This window comes from Molothrus ater, chromosome 14 (assembly GCF_012460135.2).
Source record: "Molothrus ater isolate BHLD 08-10-18 breed brown headed cowbird chromosome 14, BPBGC_Mater_1.1, whole genome shotgun sequence".
Lineage (NCBI taxonomy): Eukaryota > Metazoa > Chordata > Aves > Passeriformes > Icteridae > Molothrus > Molothrus ater.
Genome location: NC_050491.2, coordinates 496838 through 515824, shown reverse-complemented (window position 1 = coordinate 515824; position 18987 = coordinate 496838). Strand labels below are relative to the sequence as shown.

Genomic DNA, 18987 nt, shown 5'->3' with positions numbered 1-18987 from the left:
GATAGTGGAGCTGAGCTGAGCCAATGCCCTTGGCAGTGACCCTCCTACCACGCTTATCAGCAACAGGCTCAGAGCACAAAATACCTCTGAGGGGCTCCCACCCTGTGGCAAATGCCTGCAGGAGATGAAGGCATCCTGGGACAGCAGAGCCAGAAGGACAGCTCCATCCCACCAACCCCAGCAGCCTAGACCTGAGCCTGGCCAGCCTTGCTGCTGAGGGAAACTGAGGCATATCTGGTGGGGGGTTCACCATACTCCCTGCTGGCACCAGGTGCCCTCCTGGCCCTAGGGCATGCAGAGAGGAGCAGGCAGCATCCCCTGCCCTGCTGCCAATGGACATCTGCCTGGAATGTTCCCAAAGTCAGCAACATCAGCTGCAGCAGATGCTGCAGCCTCGGAGTCCTGCTGAGCGTGAGCCAGTGTCCAGGCTCAGGGTGTTGTGGCCATGGCAGCTACACAAGGACTGAAGCTGAGTTCCAGGGCAGTTCGCTTGAAGAGGAGCTGGGCTCTGCTCTCTCCTGCAGGAACGGCATCCCTGCAGGATCCCCAGCCCCTCAGTATCTCCTGAGTCACCCCTGCTCCATGCCAGCATCCCTACTCACCCACAGCCCAGGCATCCCGAATCCACAAGGAGATATTTGACAGAGCCATCAGAGCTGTTTCAATCCAGGCTGAAGCTCCTGTGAAACGATGCCTCTCGCTTGAATTCACTGCCAAACTTCTGCCTCTCAGGCTTGCTCCCCATGTGCAGGAGGTGCCGGGGGCACGTCTGGAGCCGCTCGGACCCTCTGCCAGCGTGGAGCACTGTCAGGAATGATGTAACGGCAGCAGCAGGCGATGCGCCATCAGCAGAGCAGCCATGGCAACGGGTACAGGCACAGCGGCAGCTGCTGCCGCGGGTCCGGAGCACCGAGCACGCCGGAGGGCGAGGGCAGTGAACCTGGGGGCCGAGACCGATCCTGAGAGCACCCCGAGCCCCTGGCCGGAGCCGTGTGCCGCAGTGCTGGGACCGTGTGCCACCAGCTTCAAGCGAGTGCCCGGCCTGCCCTCGATCCTGGGCTGCTCGTTGCCGGCGCGTGCGGCTTGGGGACATTCCCGTGGTATGAGCCAGGCGCACGCTGCTCCACGGCGAGTGGAGAGGAAGTGAAAAGAGCACACAGAGGGAGCTGGCAGCGGCCGCAGAAACACCTCCTGTCCCAAGCTCACCCCCTGCCAAACCGGACCTGCCGGACCAGCTCCCTGCGGGATGGGGAGGCGCGTCTGCGTGCACGGCAGCCCCAGGGCCGGATGCCCACCCAGGTCTGAAAGAAATCCTGAAGCGATCCCCTGCTGACACCCCCAGGCCCAGTGCCACAAGGCAGCGGTGCTCACTGAGCAGACCTGCCCCGTGTGCCACTTGCACATGCTGTGCCTGGGATGAGTCCTCACTGGGGAAGCCAAGACACTATGCCCTCTCCAAATTTGATCCTCTCCAGGACACTTCCAACTGCCACATGTCTGGTGGCACAGCTTCAATCCCCCAGCAAGGCAGGGCCACCTGCACAGGTGTCTGACTTGCTGGTGGTTGAGGCCAGAGGGGCAGGAAGCCTTTCAGGGGTGCCTTGGCCAGACCCCAGCTTGGCCATGCCAGGACTCTCTGTACAGCACGTCCCCATGCTCCCACGCAGGTGCCCAGCAGGACCAGAGGCACTGAGAAACAGCACTGTCTCGACACACCGGATCTGCCTGAGGTTTTTGGCTCCTCCAAGCTCCTTGTCTAACAAGGAATCAGTTGTTTTTGTACTGATGGGAGATAAGGGGACTGCAGAAGTTGCTGGTGGCAGGGCAGATTTGACAGCTGTGGGGGTCCCTCAGCTCATGGGGAGAAGACTGGATTATGTGAGGTTTCTATGAAAACCACTAGCAGCAAACCAGTCAATAACATCCCTGTCCATTGGTGGGACTCAGAGCTGCAGTGTGCAAGGACATTCAGTCCCAGCAGTGCAATGGGCCCTGGTCAGGGAGTTTTGGCAGGAGGGGAGGTGTGTGTGCTGCAGGATTTGGCCAGAGAGCCTGGCCCAGGAGGAACCCCCTGTGCCATTCGCCCATGCTGTGGGGATGGGAACTGCCCGCAGCTGTTCTGGCAGCAGGGCTTGGCCCGGGACCATGCCAGCCAAGGTGGACTCAGGCTGCTCCCTGACAAGGGGCTGAGATCCACTGCTCCCAGGGCCAGAGCAGCTGCATTGGGGCAGGCACTGGAGCCCCAGAGTCTGGCTGGACCCAGATTCCTGCACCAAGCTCTCTACCATTGGCAGTAGGACCCAGAGCCCTCTCCCAGTCCTGCTGTGGCTCCCTGGGAGCCTGGCAGCCTCCTCATACTGCAACCCTCACTCTCCCATGCTTCCCAGCAAAACTCCAGCCACAAATCTTTCCTGAGAGCCTCAGGAAGCCTGGCATGGCAACCTGTCAGACCCAGCCAGTTCTGGCAGCCCAACATCGCTGCATCATGGCCAAAGGAACCAGGGCTGGTTGCCCACCAGCCTTCCCACAGTGATGTCCCAGCCTGGCTGGGACTGTTTGGTGGCACATGGAAGCCCAGGCACTGCTCACCACTCTGCCCAGTGTGGGCTGCCTGTGCCAGAGGCTGCTTCCAGAGGCTGCTTCCAGGAAAGCATGGCTTCCCCTGTGCCCAGCTGGTTTTACACTCCGCGGGGCCGGGACAATGTGAGGAAGTCGCCTGAGAGGGGAATGTGGCCAGAGGTCCTGGGACAAAGGGGCCTGAGACCTGAAATCAGCTACAGCAGGACTGAGAGCAGTGACAACAGCGAGGGTCCTGGGTGTCTGTGATGTTTGTGTCGACCCATGGTCCATGGATCACGGTCCCATGGTCCTCCCTTCTGCTGTCAGCAGCACGTGGAAGCTGCCAGGAGGGCACAGAACCACCAGGACAGGCAGGACCTGTCCCCACAGGACTGATGAGTGGTCAGTGGGACACGTGGGCTGGGAGTCTCAGTCTTTCTCTTGCTTTGTCAGAGAAAAGACACCCCCAGAGAAAGGCTGGGGTATGGCAGAAGGATTTAAAAGGGACAGGGACACTCTGCAGCTCAAGTCAGTCTGGGGAAGGTGGCACAAAGACTGGTACTGCTGGACAGCCCTGACCCCAGGGGCTATTGCATGGCCTCCAGAGGGTCTGTGTCCAAGAGCTGTCCCCAGCCCGGGGTCCTCCCCTGCAGAGTGAGCAGTGCCTGCAGATCCCACCACCCCCACTGCCCGCCTCAGCCCTGCCCTGCTGCCTGCCTTACCTGCCCGCTGCCAGGGTGCCAGGAGCCACTCCACCTTGGCCATGGCTGTGAGTGCCGGGGGAGCCCGCTCGCTCTGGCCACCCAGGAGCTCCTGCCTCAAACCAAGCCGAGAGCACTGAGCTTCCCCCCGTCCTCGCTGCCTCCAGCTCCAGCGGGGAGAGGAAGCGACCAGGAACTGACTGTTTGAGTCAGCGCCACAGCCCATTGTCCTGGCCCCGGCCCCTCTTCCTTCCCCGGGGAAGGATGGTGGAGGGACCGTGACTCTGCACAGCCCATCCCACATCCACACCCTCACAGCGGGCCACCCAGGAATGCACATCCCTCTATGTACATCCCTGCTGCAGCACCTGGAGAGGGATGCTATAGCCAGGACAGGAAGGACTCTCCAAGCTGGACAGGGTCATGGAACCAAAATATCCCCTGGCTGTGGCTGGAGCACTGTCTGAGAGCAGTGGGTGACCTGGGGGGACACAGCACGTGGGGCCCCTGTCCTCTCAGCAGAGCATGGCTGTTCCTACATGGAGCAACCACAAGACTCCTTGTGAGGAAAGCAGCATCTGGAGCCCGTGGCTGTGCCTGGCCCAGCTGAACCGCTGCCGCCAGCTCCTCCAGTCCTTACAGCTAACAAAACCAGGGGCCCTTCTGAATCCCCTGGCTCTGACCTGGGAGCTGCCAGAGCTCCCAGAGCTTCATCTCACTTCAGCTCCTTCCAAAACCTAGAGCAAAGGCTCCTTGGGGACCACTTTCCCAGTGCCCCAGGGCTTTGTAAAGCTGAGCTAGCTTCTCCCAGAGGATGGAGGCTCCTGGAAGCCAGGGCTGCAGGAGAGCCAAGAATGCTGCCACAAGCACAGGCTTCATTCAGGAATATCTCACAGCAGCAGCAACCCACACCCACCACAGGGCTGCTCCTTATGGAGCCTCAGCTCCCTCCCCTTAGCAGATAAGCTCCAGCCTGGATCTGCTGCCACCTCTCTGCATGGAAGCTTGTGTGCAACTGCTCAGGAATGCCCCAGGCACTGAGGTCCCAGCAGCCCTATGAGTGTCCAAGTATTTGTTCAAGCTTTACACCCAAGATGAGTTTTGAGCCATGCAGTGCCAAATCCCACCCTTCCCTGACCCCAGCAGCCAGATGCAGGTCTCTCCAGGGAGACCACGCACCTGAGGGAGATCTGCTGGAGATCTCCAGGCTGGCAGGGAACTGTGACCTGAGGACAGAGATGAACCAGCTCTGGCCAGGGCCTGACTCCACAATCCCCCTTGGGCCCTTCCCACAGCTCCAAGAATTCCTTTGACAATCCAGAAATGTGATTAATTCTCCCTCTGACTGGCACCAGGTGGGAGAGGCAGGCAGGGAGCAGAGCAGCATCCAATGGTCTGGGCACTGCTCATCTTGCATGCCTGCAAATGGGAGAAGGGCACTGTGCTGGGTAGTGGTGGCACAGCATCCCTCATCCCCCACCACCAGCAGGCCAGCACCCCGTGGTCCAGGCACTGCCTCCCAGTAGAGAACGGGCCAGCATCCCATGATCCCTCTGAGTCCCACAGTCCAATCCCTGTCTGCTCCCCATGCCTCCAAGAGGGGAGCCAAGGATGATGCCATGGATACCGACCAGCCCTATCCCTCTCACCCCCTCTGACCCGCAGCTCAGCCTTTCTCCTGGTCGCCTCCTGTGCAGCCCCAAGTTCTTGTGCCCCATTTCAGTGCTTTGCACCCACCGCTACAGCAGCGGTTGCAAAATTAGACAGCGTCAGGTTGTGCTGCCGCCCTCTCTGCCCACTGATTATTAAGCTGTGACAGTCATTTGGGCTGTGACAAGCAGTCCCCATTCTCCTACAGTTTTTAAGCAATCTCCCCGAGGTCTCTCCCAGGGCTGTCAGTTCCCTGCTGCTGCCCACACTGCTGTGTCCCACTCCCAGCCAGCAGGCAGGGAAAGGGCAGCAGGAGCTGGGGCCGGCAGAGCCCAGCATGCTGCACTCCGGGACTCCAGGACTCTGATGGGCCTGGCGCCAGGAGCTGTGGCAGACCCCAGCTCCCGGCTCTTCTGGCATTCCCAGGAGCTGGCCTGGAAGAAGAGCTGGAGTACTGGGGAGGGTTGCTGAACTGCCTGGACCAGCTACATGGGGACAAAGGAGTGACCAGACAGGTCCTGCTTCTCTGACCCTGCTTCCTCAGAGTGCACTGCCCTCACTGCCCGCTCCCAGCTCCAAGTGAGTCCTCTGCTCCCTCTGCTCCTCCTCAAAAAGCTCCCTGCAGAGCTGCAGGGTTGTCCGCCTCCCCGAGATTGTTTGTGGAACAGGAGCCCTCAGACACCCACCACCACTGCGATGTGTGGGAGAAGGGAGCTGGGCTGTGGGAGCTGCACAGGCACTGGGCTCCCTGCCTGGGGGGGGGCCCAGCTCGGGGGACAGCAACTACAGGGGCTCCCCACTGTGGGGCTGGCTCCCCATACCTTGGGGCTGCATCCCTGTCCCCAGGGCTGGCTCCCCACTGCCGGGACTGCAGCCCCAGGCCCAGGACTGGCTTCCCACAGCTTGGGACTGGATCCCCGTGCCCAGGGCTGGATCCCCACTGCCCAGGCTGGCACCCCACACCTTGGGGCTGGATCCCCGTGCCCAGGGTTGGATCCCCACTGCATGGGGCTGGCTCCCTGTAACCCGGGGCTGGATCCCCGCAGCTCGGACAGCCAGCACCTGTCCCACACGCTGGGGGACCGCGGTGGCCCCACCGCCAGCCCCGTCCTGTGCCGTCCCCGTCAGGAGGCCAAGCCTCGGCCGGGGTGACCTCTCCCGTGTCCTCCAAGCGACCCACCGGGACCGGGGAGCGAGGAGTGCTGAGCCGCAGCCCGAGCGAGCCCGAGCCGCCCCTGCCCGCCGCCGCAGCCGGGGGTCGCGGGGGTGGCGGTGCTCCCGGGGGGCGGCGGGGGCGCGGGTTCGGTCCCGCCCCGCCCGCGCCGGTACCTGTTGCCGAGCGCATCCTGCCCCGCCGCTGGCTGCGCGGCCCCTTCCGCTGCGCGTTGCCCATCCTCCGCCGCCGCCCAGCCCGGGCTCCGCGCGCCGCCGCCCCCGGGCCGCCCCCCGGCCGCCCCCCGCCGGGCCCGCCGCGCCGCGCGGGGAGGAGCCGCGGGGCCGGGCCGGGCCGGGCCGGGCCGCATCGCTCCGCTCCGCGCCGCTCCGAGCCCAGGCGAGCAGAGCCGAGCCGCGCCGGGCGGCACCGGCACCGGCCCCCGCCCCGCCGCCCCCTCGGAGACGAACGGGCGCCCAATGGCGGCGGCTGCGGGGGCCGGGCGGAGGCGGCGCGGGACTCGAGAATACCGGGGTGATGGGGATGGGGTGGGGGGATTGCGGCTGGGGAGTACTGGGGTGATGGGGATGGCGGTACCGGGGCTGGACATCCCCCGAGGAGACAGGGATTATGGGGTATCAGGGTGATTGTGGGGCGGTGCCGGAGCCGGGCACCCTGAGACCACCAGTGTGGGGATACCAGGGCTGGACGGCCCCCAGGGCGATAGGATTGGGCTGGGGGCCCTCGGGCTGGGTAACCCCTGGGGATTAGGGATGAGTGGAGGAAGTCCAGGTGGTGGGGCTGGGCATCCCTGAGGCAATGGGGCTGCGTGTGAGGTCCTGGGGCTGGGCACACCAGGGGTGTTGGGGCTGGGTAGGGACCCCAGTGCTGGCCCTGTGGGGTGGGTGGCTGATCAGGGGATAGATGACAGCAAGGGGTCGGGGACATCTGACAGGAGGCAGAGGTCAGCTCCAAGAGAGCAGATGGAGTCATGCACAGAGGGAAACAGGAGGTGTTGGGAAGAGCTTTGGGACTGGGTTCGGTCAGGAAACGTGTGTGAGAGCTACAAGACATTGCCAAGGCCAGGTCTGGGGGTGATGTCATCTCAGGTAGGACAAACAGGATCGTCTCTGTCTGCCAGTGCCTCCAAGGTCCCCATTCCTAGTATTGAGAGTCCCGGGCAGTGCCATGACTGCACAAAGCTCAACTGCATGCAGGGACCCCCAGGAGTCCTGGATCAGGTACTGCCCTTGGGTTTCTTCCCCTGGCTCAAACCTCACCATATCCCTCTCATGGGGAGAAAAGCCCTTCTGGAGTGGGGAAACCTCTCCAGCATGCCAAGACACCCACGTGCAGAGTGCTTCACCCCTGGGAGCCAAGAGGCATTGGGATGGCTCAGCCCAGTCGCTGTGTCCCAGGACCGAGCATCCCCGACACATCGGATCTTGGCATCCATATAGCAACAGAAAGGACCAGAAAGCGCTGGGAGGTTGTTATGGAAACAGCCACAAATTGGATCAGTACTTGGTGCAAGGAGCAGTTTGTGTGACTGATGTGGGAGCAGGTGGGTGTGACAGCCGCAGCGGTGCGGGGGTCCCGCAGTGGCACCCCTCTGCCCTTGCTGGGCTGTGGCAGTGCCTCTGCCCTCAGGGACCCGGGCATGGGGCTGTAGGTATCTCACCCAGCCTCTGCACTCCCCAGGGAGGTGAAGGACTGGGACGAGTTGGGGGTGGTTCACAGAAATTCCAACAAGAAAATACTTTCTGCCACTTCCCCAAGTTCCAGCCCAGCCCAGCACACGGTGTCAGGCAGGGGGGCAGTGGCCCCTGCGCAAACAGCCACACTGTGACTCATGGTGCTGCGATCCGGCAGCGTGGCCATTGTTCTGCTCCCTGCCCTGGAGAGCCACACCGGGTGCCGATCACTCCGAGCCACTTGTCACCTTGTGCGGGGCAGCCCCAGACCCTGCATCCTCCTCAAGCCCCGTGGGCACCCACGGCTGCCTGCACTGTCCTGGCCCACACGGCTCCCAGGAGCCCAGACAGATCCGGGTGGCTCATCCAGAACACCGGGCTCACCGTGCCGGGCCAAGGGCAGGGAGGGTGCAGGTGGCTGTGCCGGCGCCATGGCTCCGTCCGGCCCGAGCCCCGTGCGGCTCCGCTCTGTGCTCCCGGAGCAGATCCTCTCCTGGCAGAGAACCCAGCTATGAAGAAGCCATAAACATTTGCTAAGTGGCCGAGCTGGTTATTTTCGGGCCAAGAGGCCATATTAAAGCTCACAGTCAGCGAGGCAGATGAGCTCATTGGAGAACAACGGCTTGGGGCCGGGCCAGAGCCGAGGAGCAGGGCCAGGGCTCCCAGCCCCGCGCCGGCACCATGGCTAGTCACTCCCAGGGCTGTACTGGACCCTGAAAGGTGCCACGTTCCAGCAGAGCCACCGGCAGGGTTCCCGCCAAGCTGGAGGGCAGAGCTGGGACACCGAGCCCCACAACACCTTATGTTGCTGAAGGTGACCCCCAAGCTGCCCCCCGGGGCCGGCAGGGAATCCACGTGCAGGGCTGGAACTGCCGTGACACCTTCGTGCCACCTCGAGTCCCCTCCAGGCTCTGCATTCCTAGGATTCCTTCCGTGCACCAAACATAATTGGTTGCTCTGTGTCCTGGTAACTGCGCTGGGGGCCTGACCGTCCTGCCCAGGACTGGCACTGTCAGGGCTGCCCTCCCTGCTCCCTGTGTGCCAGGGCTGCAGGATGCACGCACCTGGCTCTGCTTCACCCCTGGAGCGAGAGCTCGGCATGAAGCGGTGTGTGGGGTCAGGCAGAGGGAACAGGGGTGCCCCAGCCCCGATCACCCCACAAGTGCACCCACACGCCCAGAGCTTCCTCTGAATGCCCCCCTAAACAGCTGTGCCAGAGAGCAGCACGCAGCCAGGCTGCCACCACGTGCCGTGGCACTATCACTAGTACCTGTCATTTGTGAGCCTCTTACGGGAGACGTGGGGTGCCAGGGGTGGCATTGGCACCTCCCCCGCACTGCCACTGGATCCCCCAGCCCCTCTGCAGGAGCACGCCGTGCACCTTCCTCCGGGCGGGGTCTCTGGGGAGGCTTCCTATGCCAGCCCGAGTGGGTGAGGAGGAAGAGGAGGGACACATCCAGTCCTTGGGCTGGGCACGGGCACTGCCAGGGAGCAGAGGGCACCGCACCCTCCCGGGGCTCTGCCTGCCGCCATCATCGATGTGTCCTGCCTGCGAGCCCTCCCGTGATGGGCACTGGGTGCCCAGCTGGCCCCATCCCACCGTCCCCATCCCTTGGTGCGCACAGGCAGGAGCGAGGAGCCGAGCAGGCGGCTGTGCCAGCCCCGGGGCTGCTGCTGCCTGCACCCACCTGCAGTGATAGCCACCATGCCGTGCACCCACGACTCCCTGCCCTTGTCCTGCGGTGCTGCCAGGTCCTCCCGGGGCGGGGCAGGGAGTCCCACAGGCAGGAAAGGACAAAACTCTTACTTACCCAACTCTGCCTCCTCCTCTTCCTCTCCCCACCGGGCCCCAGGCCCGGGGTACGGCAGCTGCCCCACAGCTCAGGGGATGCCCCGAGCCCCCATGGCCGGGATGGACTGGCGGCTGACCTGGCCGGGAGCGGGAGGCAGCCACAGCGCCAGCTCTGGCAGTCGCTTGCTCGCACTAAATCGAACCAGGTTTCTGGAGAAAGGCTGGATGGAAACGCTTCTCCCACCCCAGCCCAGGCCCTTCTTAAAGACATAGCTACACAACCCTGCTGCGGGTGCTGGAGCCGTGGAGATTGAGCGGGGATGGAGCATCCTGCCAGCCGGCGTCTTTCCGGTGGGTCTGAGAACCACAGCAAGGGATGAGATTGGTGGAGAGGAGATGGCATCCATTACCTCTGCTGTCAGCCGTGCCAGCCTGCGTGGGTGCTGTGGGCAGTGCCAGCTGACCCTCCTGTAATTAACAGGGGCCAGACATCCAGGTGAAGGTTTCCTGCGGCTGGCAGCACCCTATGGCTGTCAGGGAGGGGGCTGTCCATTCCCCCCTCCCCTTGGCTGGGGTCCCAGTGCAGCTGGAAGGGAGCTGGTCCCACACAGGCAGTGCCTTGCAGATGGCCTCGGCAGCCCACGCTGTGCCTGACAGCCAGGACCACCCGGGAGGCTGCTGCCTGCAGCTGTGGGGAGGGAACGCCCGGGGGATGGCCACCCCATGCTGGGTGTGCAGTGGGGGATCTGCTCTCCCTGCTCACAGGACACAGCTATGTGAGAGGCCCTGGGGTCGGCTATGACTGGATGGCAATGGACCTCTCCCTGTCCAGTGGAGAGGTGTGGGCATTGGGCAGCCATGGCCACAGCAGCCAGCTGGGAGGGATGGGAAAGCACTGGAGCAAAATCCTGACACAAGGGGAAGTGATCTCAGGGCTGACTCCACAGTCCCCCCATTTCCACAGAGCACAGACCAAGCACACGACAACTCAGGAGCGTACTTCCAGAAGCACCGACAGCACAGATCCTGGCATCCTCAGCATGCCAGGAGCCCCCATCTCTGCAACAGACACACGTGTGCACACTCAGACATGTACAGAATCACAGACACACGTGTGCACACTCAGACACATACAGAATCACAGACACACGTGTGCCAGGGGGGTTTGCTCTGTGCTGGGGATATTTGGTGCACTGCTGTCCCCTTCCTTCTGCCTGGCTATGGGGACACTGAGTCAGGATCCAAGCTCACAGTGGGGCCATGCTGCTCCATATAAATGCAGCCGGCCACTCAGGGTGCCAGGAAGGGAGGAAATGGCCTCTCACAGCCACTTTCTGGGTAACAGGCAGAATTACCTTTTTCCCTGTCTGCTTCGATCTGCTGCCATTAGTTAACTCAAGGAGTAATGATCCTCCCCTGATCCCTGCCCTGCCCACCATGCTCAGTCTCTTCCATGTTGGCTCCTGGAGCTGTCCCCAGCTGCCAGACACTGTGCTGTGCCAGGCTGGCATCTGTGAGGGGTCAGGCTCCCAGACAGAGGGGACAGTCACCGTCCGGGGACAGTCACCGTCCGTGTTGGTGGGTACTCCCACAGAGCCACATGCCTGCCACTGCCCGAGGTGCCAGCCCAATTCCCTGCCAGGCATCCCGGTGCCAAGGTGGGCAGGCAGCGGGAGAGCAGGAGGAGGATGGCAGAGCCTGCTGGCATGGCTAAGGAGAAGATTCTCCTTGCCAGCATCCTTGGCCTGTTGGGCACTGTGCCAGCTCCTGCTCAATCCAGACTTTGTGCTCGCAGGCAGTGGCTCCTGTGCACACGCGGGGACTGGAGGGTGGCCAGCCCTGTGCCAGCACCTGCAGGGCTGCTGGACCCTGCAGCCAGCCATGGCATCCTTGGCCAGCGGGCATGGCACTGAGTACCCAGGGAGTGCAGACCAGGCTGGGAGCTGGAAACGCATCCCCAAGGGACTGCTGGGTTCCTAAGCAGCCAGGAGGGTTCCTGTGGGTTCCCCAAGGGTCATCTGCTCTCCAAAGCACAGCCCTGCAGTCATTGGTGCCTCACCGCATGGATAACTTGCACAGGTGCCATGGGGAGCCATCCTGCACTCCCACCTCTGCCTCCATGGAGCACCACAGAGCTCCCTACAGCTGCAGAACCATCCTGCACTCCCACCTCTGCCTCCATGGAGCACCACAGAGCTCCCTACAGCTGCAGAACTGGCTGCCAAGGCACGCTCCAGCGCTTGCTTCCACACAGAGGTGAACGCATCCCACATGCTGACTTAGGATGACGCAAACTCCAAGGAGACACATAGTTGAAGCCAATCCATGTTCCTGGTAAGTGCTGCCATATTCCCAGCCAAAGTGAGGCTGTAAGTGCTTCCTAAGAAGAACCAGGAGCACCGGTGCTCATGGAGTTCCTTCTAAGCTTGCTCTGCAGAGATGGGCCCAGGCAGGAGGAACCAGAAACACCAGGGGTGTCCAAGGCTGCGAGGGAACAGCAGTGGCTGTACTCCCTCATGTTTTCATACGGTTCTTACTGGGTGATGGGAGTCCTGAGGACCTGCTCTCCCCAGGCAACCCACTGCCTCTGAGGTCCACAGCCCAGCTCCTGAGCAAGGGCCACCAGCTCAGCTCTCACACGAATCCTTCCAAAACACCACACAAGGGTGAAAACACTTTTTTTGGAATGAACATTTAGATCCATCTAAGCAGGAATCTCAGCCCTGAAGAAAACCCAGCAGGGTGGAAGAGAGGTTGCAGCAATGAGCTGGAGATGCTATCCTCAACATCAGCTCTAAGGATGTCCCACATGTCCCCCCCAGCAGAGTCAGGCTCTGCAGGAACCCCACACCCACGGGCAGGGGAGCCAGGGGAAACTGTGGAGGTTGGAAAAGCCCAGACAGGGCTGCCCTTTCATTGCAGGAACATCAGCAGGGTATCCTGCCCCTCACATTTCCTGCAGCACACATTTTCAGGGAGTGGCCATCAGCCCACTGCTGAAGATGGCTTTCATCCAGAGCAGGGCCATGGGAGCCGTGTGTTATCCATCCATCCATCCATCCCCCTCTCGCTGAGCCCTCAGACGGTTCCCGTTAAGAGGAGGGTGTGGCTCCTCTCCCCCTCCTCTGGCAACCAAGCCAACTATCCAGCCTTGGTCAGCATCCCATTTCCCACCCACACCAGCAGCCTGGGGAGATGTGCTCGCCCCTCTGACACTGCAATCACCACTGGCTCAGGGAAATGCAGGCAGAGAAAATGTCTTGGAGATCTGGAAGGGTTTTGGGAGCTGCTCTTCCCTGCAGAGGTGGCTGCAGTAGGTTGTGGCTGGGATGAGCAGTGCTGGGCTCCTGAGGGGGAGACCCCCACAAGCCTCTTCAGCATTAATGTGAGGCTTTGGCACTTCTGTGGGGTGAGCAACCCTCACCCCACACTGTCCACAGCCTGTCCCGGTGGCTAAGAAGGTTCCAAGAGCCATTTCACAGTGGTGGTTGTGTCCACAGCAGGCCAGGGCTGCTTGGGAAGAGAGCATCAGGGTGAGCTAAGACCACATCTCACTCCAAACCGATGCCTCTTGTCCCCTGAATTTGGGACATCTCTTTCCCATGGTCCTGCAGTGAGAGCCCTGCCCCATTCCTGGCACTTTGTTCTAACTTGAAGGGCACTGACCCCATGGACAGGTGCTGACAAGGGCAGCTGTGGGATCAAAGGAGTGAGGCTCAAGTAGGTTCACATGGGTGAGCCTTGGGACCGCAGTTACAGCTTCAGCCCCTGTCCCCTGTCCCAGGGACTGAAGGACAGACAGCCACTTCAGCCTGGCAGGAAACTCCAGCATATCAGAAGGGTTTTTTTCTTTCTTTCATTCCTTTTTAAAAAATCCAGTCTCAGAATATGGGGAGAAACACCTGTGCTAGCTCAGCCAGGGAAGAGCTGAGCAGAGGGTGTGGGGAGCAGCAGCCCTGCCTGGCAGACAGCTCTGTCTATCTCCATGGCTGGTTTCAGAGAAGGCTGGGAGGTCAGAGGATGGGAACACTGCACATTTCAGCAGGAGCAGTAAACAGCTGCTCCTGCCAGCACAGCCTAGGGCTCCTTCCAGAGAACGGTCCTGCAGCTCTTCAGGGACTGCACCTTGAACAGCTCTCGGCGCTGGCCCCATCCTCTGCTTTGCTGAGATTTATTTCTGGAGCTGCAGGGTTCTGAAGAGGAGATTGAGCCATACTGGCATGTGTCACCCTCCAGGACGTGGCTGTGCCAGTGGGACAGGGGGCCTGTCCCTGCTCTGCTCTGGCCACAGTGGGACCCTGCAGCCAGCCGTGGCATCCTTGTCTGGCTGCACCAAGGGATGAGGGATGCTCCCTGCTCCCAGTGCCAGGCGTGCAAGGCCCTGCTCCCAGCTCAGCCGGGGAATGAGAGCAGAGGAATCCAACAGCCCTTGGCTGCCGTCTCCTGCTGGAAACAGCCACACTGCCTCGTTGGACAAGTGTTTCCCCAGCCCTTTGCTGTGTGATTTCTTCATCTGGAAGCAACACTGCTCTACTAGCATTTCCCCTTCCTGAGGAGGATGAGGCAGCTCCCTGAGCTCACAGCCTCTGGAAACACCAGTGGCCATGTCCTTCTTCACATTAGTGACCTGACCTCCCCAGCCATGGGGTGAGGAGGCCCATGGCTTTTGAATCTTTCTAACCTGGCTGGTAGGAACCAAAACGAGGCAAAGGCTCGTGACCCAGCTGATGATACCCACATCTGGGAGCTGGCCAAGAACCATGCTTGGGCAGGGCAAACCACCACAGGCCCATGGAGCTGGAGTCAGGTCATCTGTGAGGGCTGGACAGCCACCCCCATGCCCTGTCTGCACTGCAGCTGGGCTTTGGTCATGCCTGGAGCATTTCTTTTTCCTGAGAACTGTCTGGTCCCCATCTTGTGTGCTCAGAGGAGCTAAAGGATGGAACTACTCCAGCCCAGGATGATGTCGGGTGTGCAGCAAGGATGTGCTGCGGCCGGTGATGGGCTGATGTTGTCTCCAGCCCTGCCTGGGAGACAGCTGCTGGATCTCCAGCCTGATCCATCCCTATCCTTATGAGCTGGCCAGACAGGTTGTGACATGTCACCTGGACTCACACTGGCTAAGTAGAGGCTGCGCCAGGGCATGACTGGTCCTGGATGAGCTCCCCTGAAGCATCTTCCATGGGCTTCCATTCAATTTTAAGAGGGAAATTGTGATTTTTGCCATTGGATCCTCTTCAAGAAATGAAAACAGAGGAGAAAATAAGCCCCAAACCCAGTGCACTCCTGGGTACCTTCTGTGCTGCAACTCAGTGGGAAGTGCTCCCTCAAGCCCTGGGCAGCCATCAGTGTCCCGCAGTGCTGGGGCCTCACAAGGAACTCCGTCCCCCCAAGACATGATTTGATCCCCCACCATGGGCTGATGTTGGAGCACTCAGCAAAGCAAACTGCCACTGAAGTATCAGTGAGAATTTGATTCTTTACCCAAGTAAGTTCAATCACACTGGAAGCTCTGGCATCCTGCTGGTTGGTGGTGAATGGATGTGGAGCAGGTGGGGGTGAATGAGCTGTATTCCCTTAGGATGCAGGAAGAAATGAACCTCCTAAGCCTCTGTGCCACTGAGCAGCAAGGAAGGTGAGCTTGGCTCTGTTCATACTGCCCCAGCCCTTCCCACAAGATAAATCTCAGCATTTTTATCACTACACACCTCTGACCCCAGCTCTGAGCCAGCCCAGCACATGCTCACATGCATATTCATGGCTCTGATGAGGAACTGTAGCACAGGAGGAGAATTTGCTGCTGCCTTACACACACACCTGCTGCTACTGGTGGTGCTGCTCGCCAGGTGCATGGAATTAGCTGAACACACAAGGTGGGCCTACACACTTCACCTGCCCACAGCAGCTCCTGCAGGGTCCCCTGACAATCCCCCCTGCACCATCCCACAGCTGACCCCTGTCCCCCACCATCTCCTCCATGGTGTCCTCCTCTGTCCCCCCACACTAACGCCCTGCCACCATGGTGGCACACGCACAGCACTCCTCTGGCCACCTGGAGCAGTCCCGGCCTGCTGGCCAGACACAGGCAGTGAGGGACCATCTGGCTACGGGCACTCAGCTCCTCCTCCAGCAGAGCCCATTCCAGCATGTACGGTGATGCTGCTGCCAGGTTTGGCACACGCTGGTGCAGTGCCTGGGTCAGCTTGGGTGACTGTGAAACCTCTGTGTCCCGTCACTCGTCCTGGGCCATGCACAGGACAGTGGGAACCTCTTCCCAGTCTAATGACGGGTCCACAGCGCTGTCAGGAGTAGTGCAGCTCCCACACCGAGGCTGGGTGCTTCGCTCGCTCCCGGCATCCGGGACGCTGGCTGTGAGGATCTGGTAGTCATTTCCCATGGCTCCAGGCAGATGGAGCAGCAGGGGAGCTCTTGCGCGGGGATTTGCCGACAGCAGAGGCACACGCTCTGCCAAGGGCCTGGGAAAAGCGCGGTGCTTGAGGGGAATGTGCTGGAGCAGCGCTGCCCTCCCTGCCCCACAAAGCCTTTAAAATAAACTTCTATAAACAACTCCAAAATGAGCTTATTTTAAGATCTTCTGAAACGGCGCTGCCTGTTCCTGACCCAGCACAGCAGCCTGTGCCAGACCAAAATACTTGGAATGGGAAGTGGAAGCAGTCCAAGGCAACCCAAATCCTGTGGCTGCCAGGAGAGGGGACGAGCTGACACGATGCCTGGATGACAACCCAACATTTTCCTCAGATACACAACACCCCGAGTGAAAACTGCCCCACACTGGGCAGGACAGCCCCCTTGGTCCCCTGCCCCAGGATGAGGTGAGGCAGGGACCTGCCTGAGGCAGGGACAGTGTGGGGGTGGCAAGGACTGGCCCTAACAGCCCAGTGTCCCCGCTTTCTCAAAACAGCCCCCAACAATTGCAGACACACCATGAGGTGTGCTTGGCTGGCAGCCTGGAAAATGCCCACTGTGAGCAGGGAAATAAAGTCTGGGCAGAAGGAAAGGGTGCAGGGTTTTCCTGGCCTCACCCCAATGCCCTGGCCACCAGCATCCCAATGACACCTCACCCCAGTGCCCGGCACGGTTCCCTGGCCACTGGCACCACGGGCCTTGGCGAGGCATTGCCACCCCCAGCCCTCCCTGCCGATGGAGCAGGGATGATGGGTCCCAAAAGCAGGAGCTGGCATGGGTCACCCGCCAGGGGAGGGGACACGGGGTGACAACGTCGAGGGAGCAGCAGCGTAGTCCTCCGGCACTGGGGCAGGGAGCGGAAGCCCTGGGAGCGGGAAGCGGCCCCAGCAGTGGCGATGGGGCCCGCAGGGCGCCCCGTCCCACGGGGGTGTCCCCTTACCTGTGGCGGCGGCGCGGAGCGGGCGGCCCCGCAGCAGCGACTGCAGGCGGGCGGCGCGGCGGTGCAGGCGGGCGGCGCGACGGGCCAGCGCCCGCAGGTGGCCCTCGATGTCCCCCAGGAGAGCGACCGAGTGGCCGCAGAGCTCGGCCAGCTGCCGCAGCAGGGCGAGGGCCGCCAGGCTGCAGGTGTCCCGCAGATCGGTCAGCGGCCCCGCCGGCCGGACCCGCACTGCCACGCTCCGTCGGTAGAACGGCATGGGGCGGATCGGCTGGGGGCGGATCGGCTCTGTTTCCCCCGGTCCGGTTGCCCCCAGGCCCGGTTCGGTTCAGCCCAGGCAGGCACCGTTCCCTTCGTCGAGCCCCGCGGCTGCGAGGGCTGTGGTCCGGCCGCAGCGCCGGGGCTCGGAGCCGGTCTGTGGGAAGGGGAGGAGGAGGAGGAGGAGGAGGAGGAAGGGGAGGGAGGGGCGGCCCCGCTCGGGGATGCTCGGGCCGGCGGCGGGGCACGGCGGCAGGAGCTGCGGGGACGCTGCCGGCCGGAGCCCGGAGCTGGCGGGCTCGGGCTGGGGCACGGGCACCCCGGCCAGTGCCGGCTGTTCCCTCCCGGTGCCTTGCCCGGGGGCACGGACACCCATCGGTATCGGCAATTCCCCGCTGCGGGCTCCTCCAGCGCTGTCTCCAGCTGCAGCCGTCCTTCCTGTGCTGGGACCAAGGAGCCCCCCGAGTCCTGCCCCGGCCTCTTCGGGCTCCAGGGCTTCATGGTCCCCCGAGGCGGGCAGCGCCCAGCAGCCGCCGCAGGACAGACACTTAATCCCGCTTTTTCCCCGAATCTCCCGTGGATGTTCCTGCTCTAGCAGCTGCTCCCTCCCCATCTTCCCTGCTCCAGCTCCCGCTAAAGCCAATTTTGTGTGGCCCCGGGGTGGCACCAGGGTACAGTGGGGATGTCTGGGCTGCCCAGCCCCGGGGAGATCCAGGCTCCATGGCTCCTGGCGGCAGTGAGAGCAGCAGCAAAAGCTGAGAAAAGAGTGGCTGTGGTACATCTAAACCTCCAATCCAGATGGCTCATCCAACACCCCATCCCCAGCAGCTCCAGTTGCCTGGGACAGAGCAGGACTAGAATTCCTACTGGGAATTTCTTGTGATACCGTTTCTCCATGCATGGTGAACCTTGCGGGACTCCTGAACTATTCCTGCTCTGCTTGGGTTTGTGTAAATGTCTGTGCATCCAAACCCAGCTCAATGGGGCTGCTACCACTGAGAACTATCTTTTCTCTTTCCCTTTCCCTTTCCCTTTCCCTTTCCCTTTCCCTTTCCCTTTCCCTTTCCCATTTCTTCTCCCCTTTCCCCTTTCAGCTTTGTGAAGTGCCCTGAGGTCCTCTCTGTGCAGAGAGCTGAGCAACATCTCCTGTAGGAGTCTTGGAGCTCTCCCATGTTGTCATTCCCTGGGCTGATGGACTGCAGTGTTTGCCACCTGCCTGGATGGAATTGAGGCAGAAGGAGCTGAGGAGTGCTGGTGCCTTGGCTCTGTTCCTAGCACAGATGGGGAAACTGAGGCACAGTGGCACACCCTGCTAGGATGTGGGGAAGGATGAAGTCAGCTCGATTCTCTTGGCTTGCGCAGCCTCAATTATGAATCATCATCTGGGTAAGGAGAGCATCTGGAGCCCATCAGGGCTCTGCTCACTCCCCATTCCCAGCCCAGCTGCCTTTCCCAGCACTGACCTCTCCTCCTGCTGGCCGAGAAGGAACACGTGGACAGTGTGCCTGTTTCTGTAGTTTTTTCAACACAGATCTTGAAATTTAAGTGTGTCTTGAAATTCAAGCACGAGGCCTAAACTGTCTTCCTCAACACCCACTTGGGCAATGTCCTGCTGGTCAGGGCAAGGGCAAACAACCCTGCTGAAATGGGAATTTATTGCATTTTTTGTTTGGTTTTTAGGTGGTTTTCCTCTTGTTCTGCCTCATGATGCAGGTTTGTTGTGGCAGCAGTGCCCAGGTCTCGAGGCTGGCTTAACAAGGAGGATTTTAAGCCAGGTAAGTCCAAGGGCTTTCCCTTTTGCTTTCTGATTGCCTTGG

General features: G+C 61.4%; 1 protein-coding gene across 4 annotated transcripts in view; it reads right to left on the bottom strand.

Annotated features, from left to right (window-relative positions):
• Positions 1-17186, bottom strand: part of NHSL2 (NHS like 2) — a 28554-nt gene extending 11368 nt beyond the window's left edge. For 2 of the 4 annotated variants that reach the window (XM_054516308.1, XM_054516309.1), the window contains exon 1: positions 16916-17186. In XM_054516308.1, the coding sequence (XP_054372283.1) occupies positions 16916-17171 (256 nt within the window). In that variant the 5' untranslated portion in view covers positions 17172-17186. Of the gene's footprint in view, positions 1-602; positions 947-6239; positions 6336-16915 lie in introns of those variants that run through there. The other 2 variants (XM_036401921.2, XM_036401923.2) reach the window with 2 other exon arrangements.
• Between the last annotated feature and the right edge of the window lie 1801 nt (positions 17187-18987).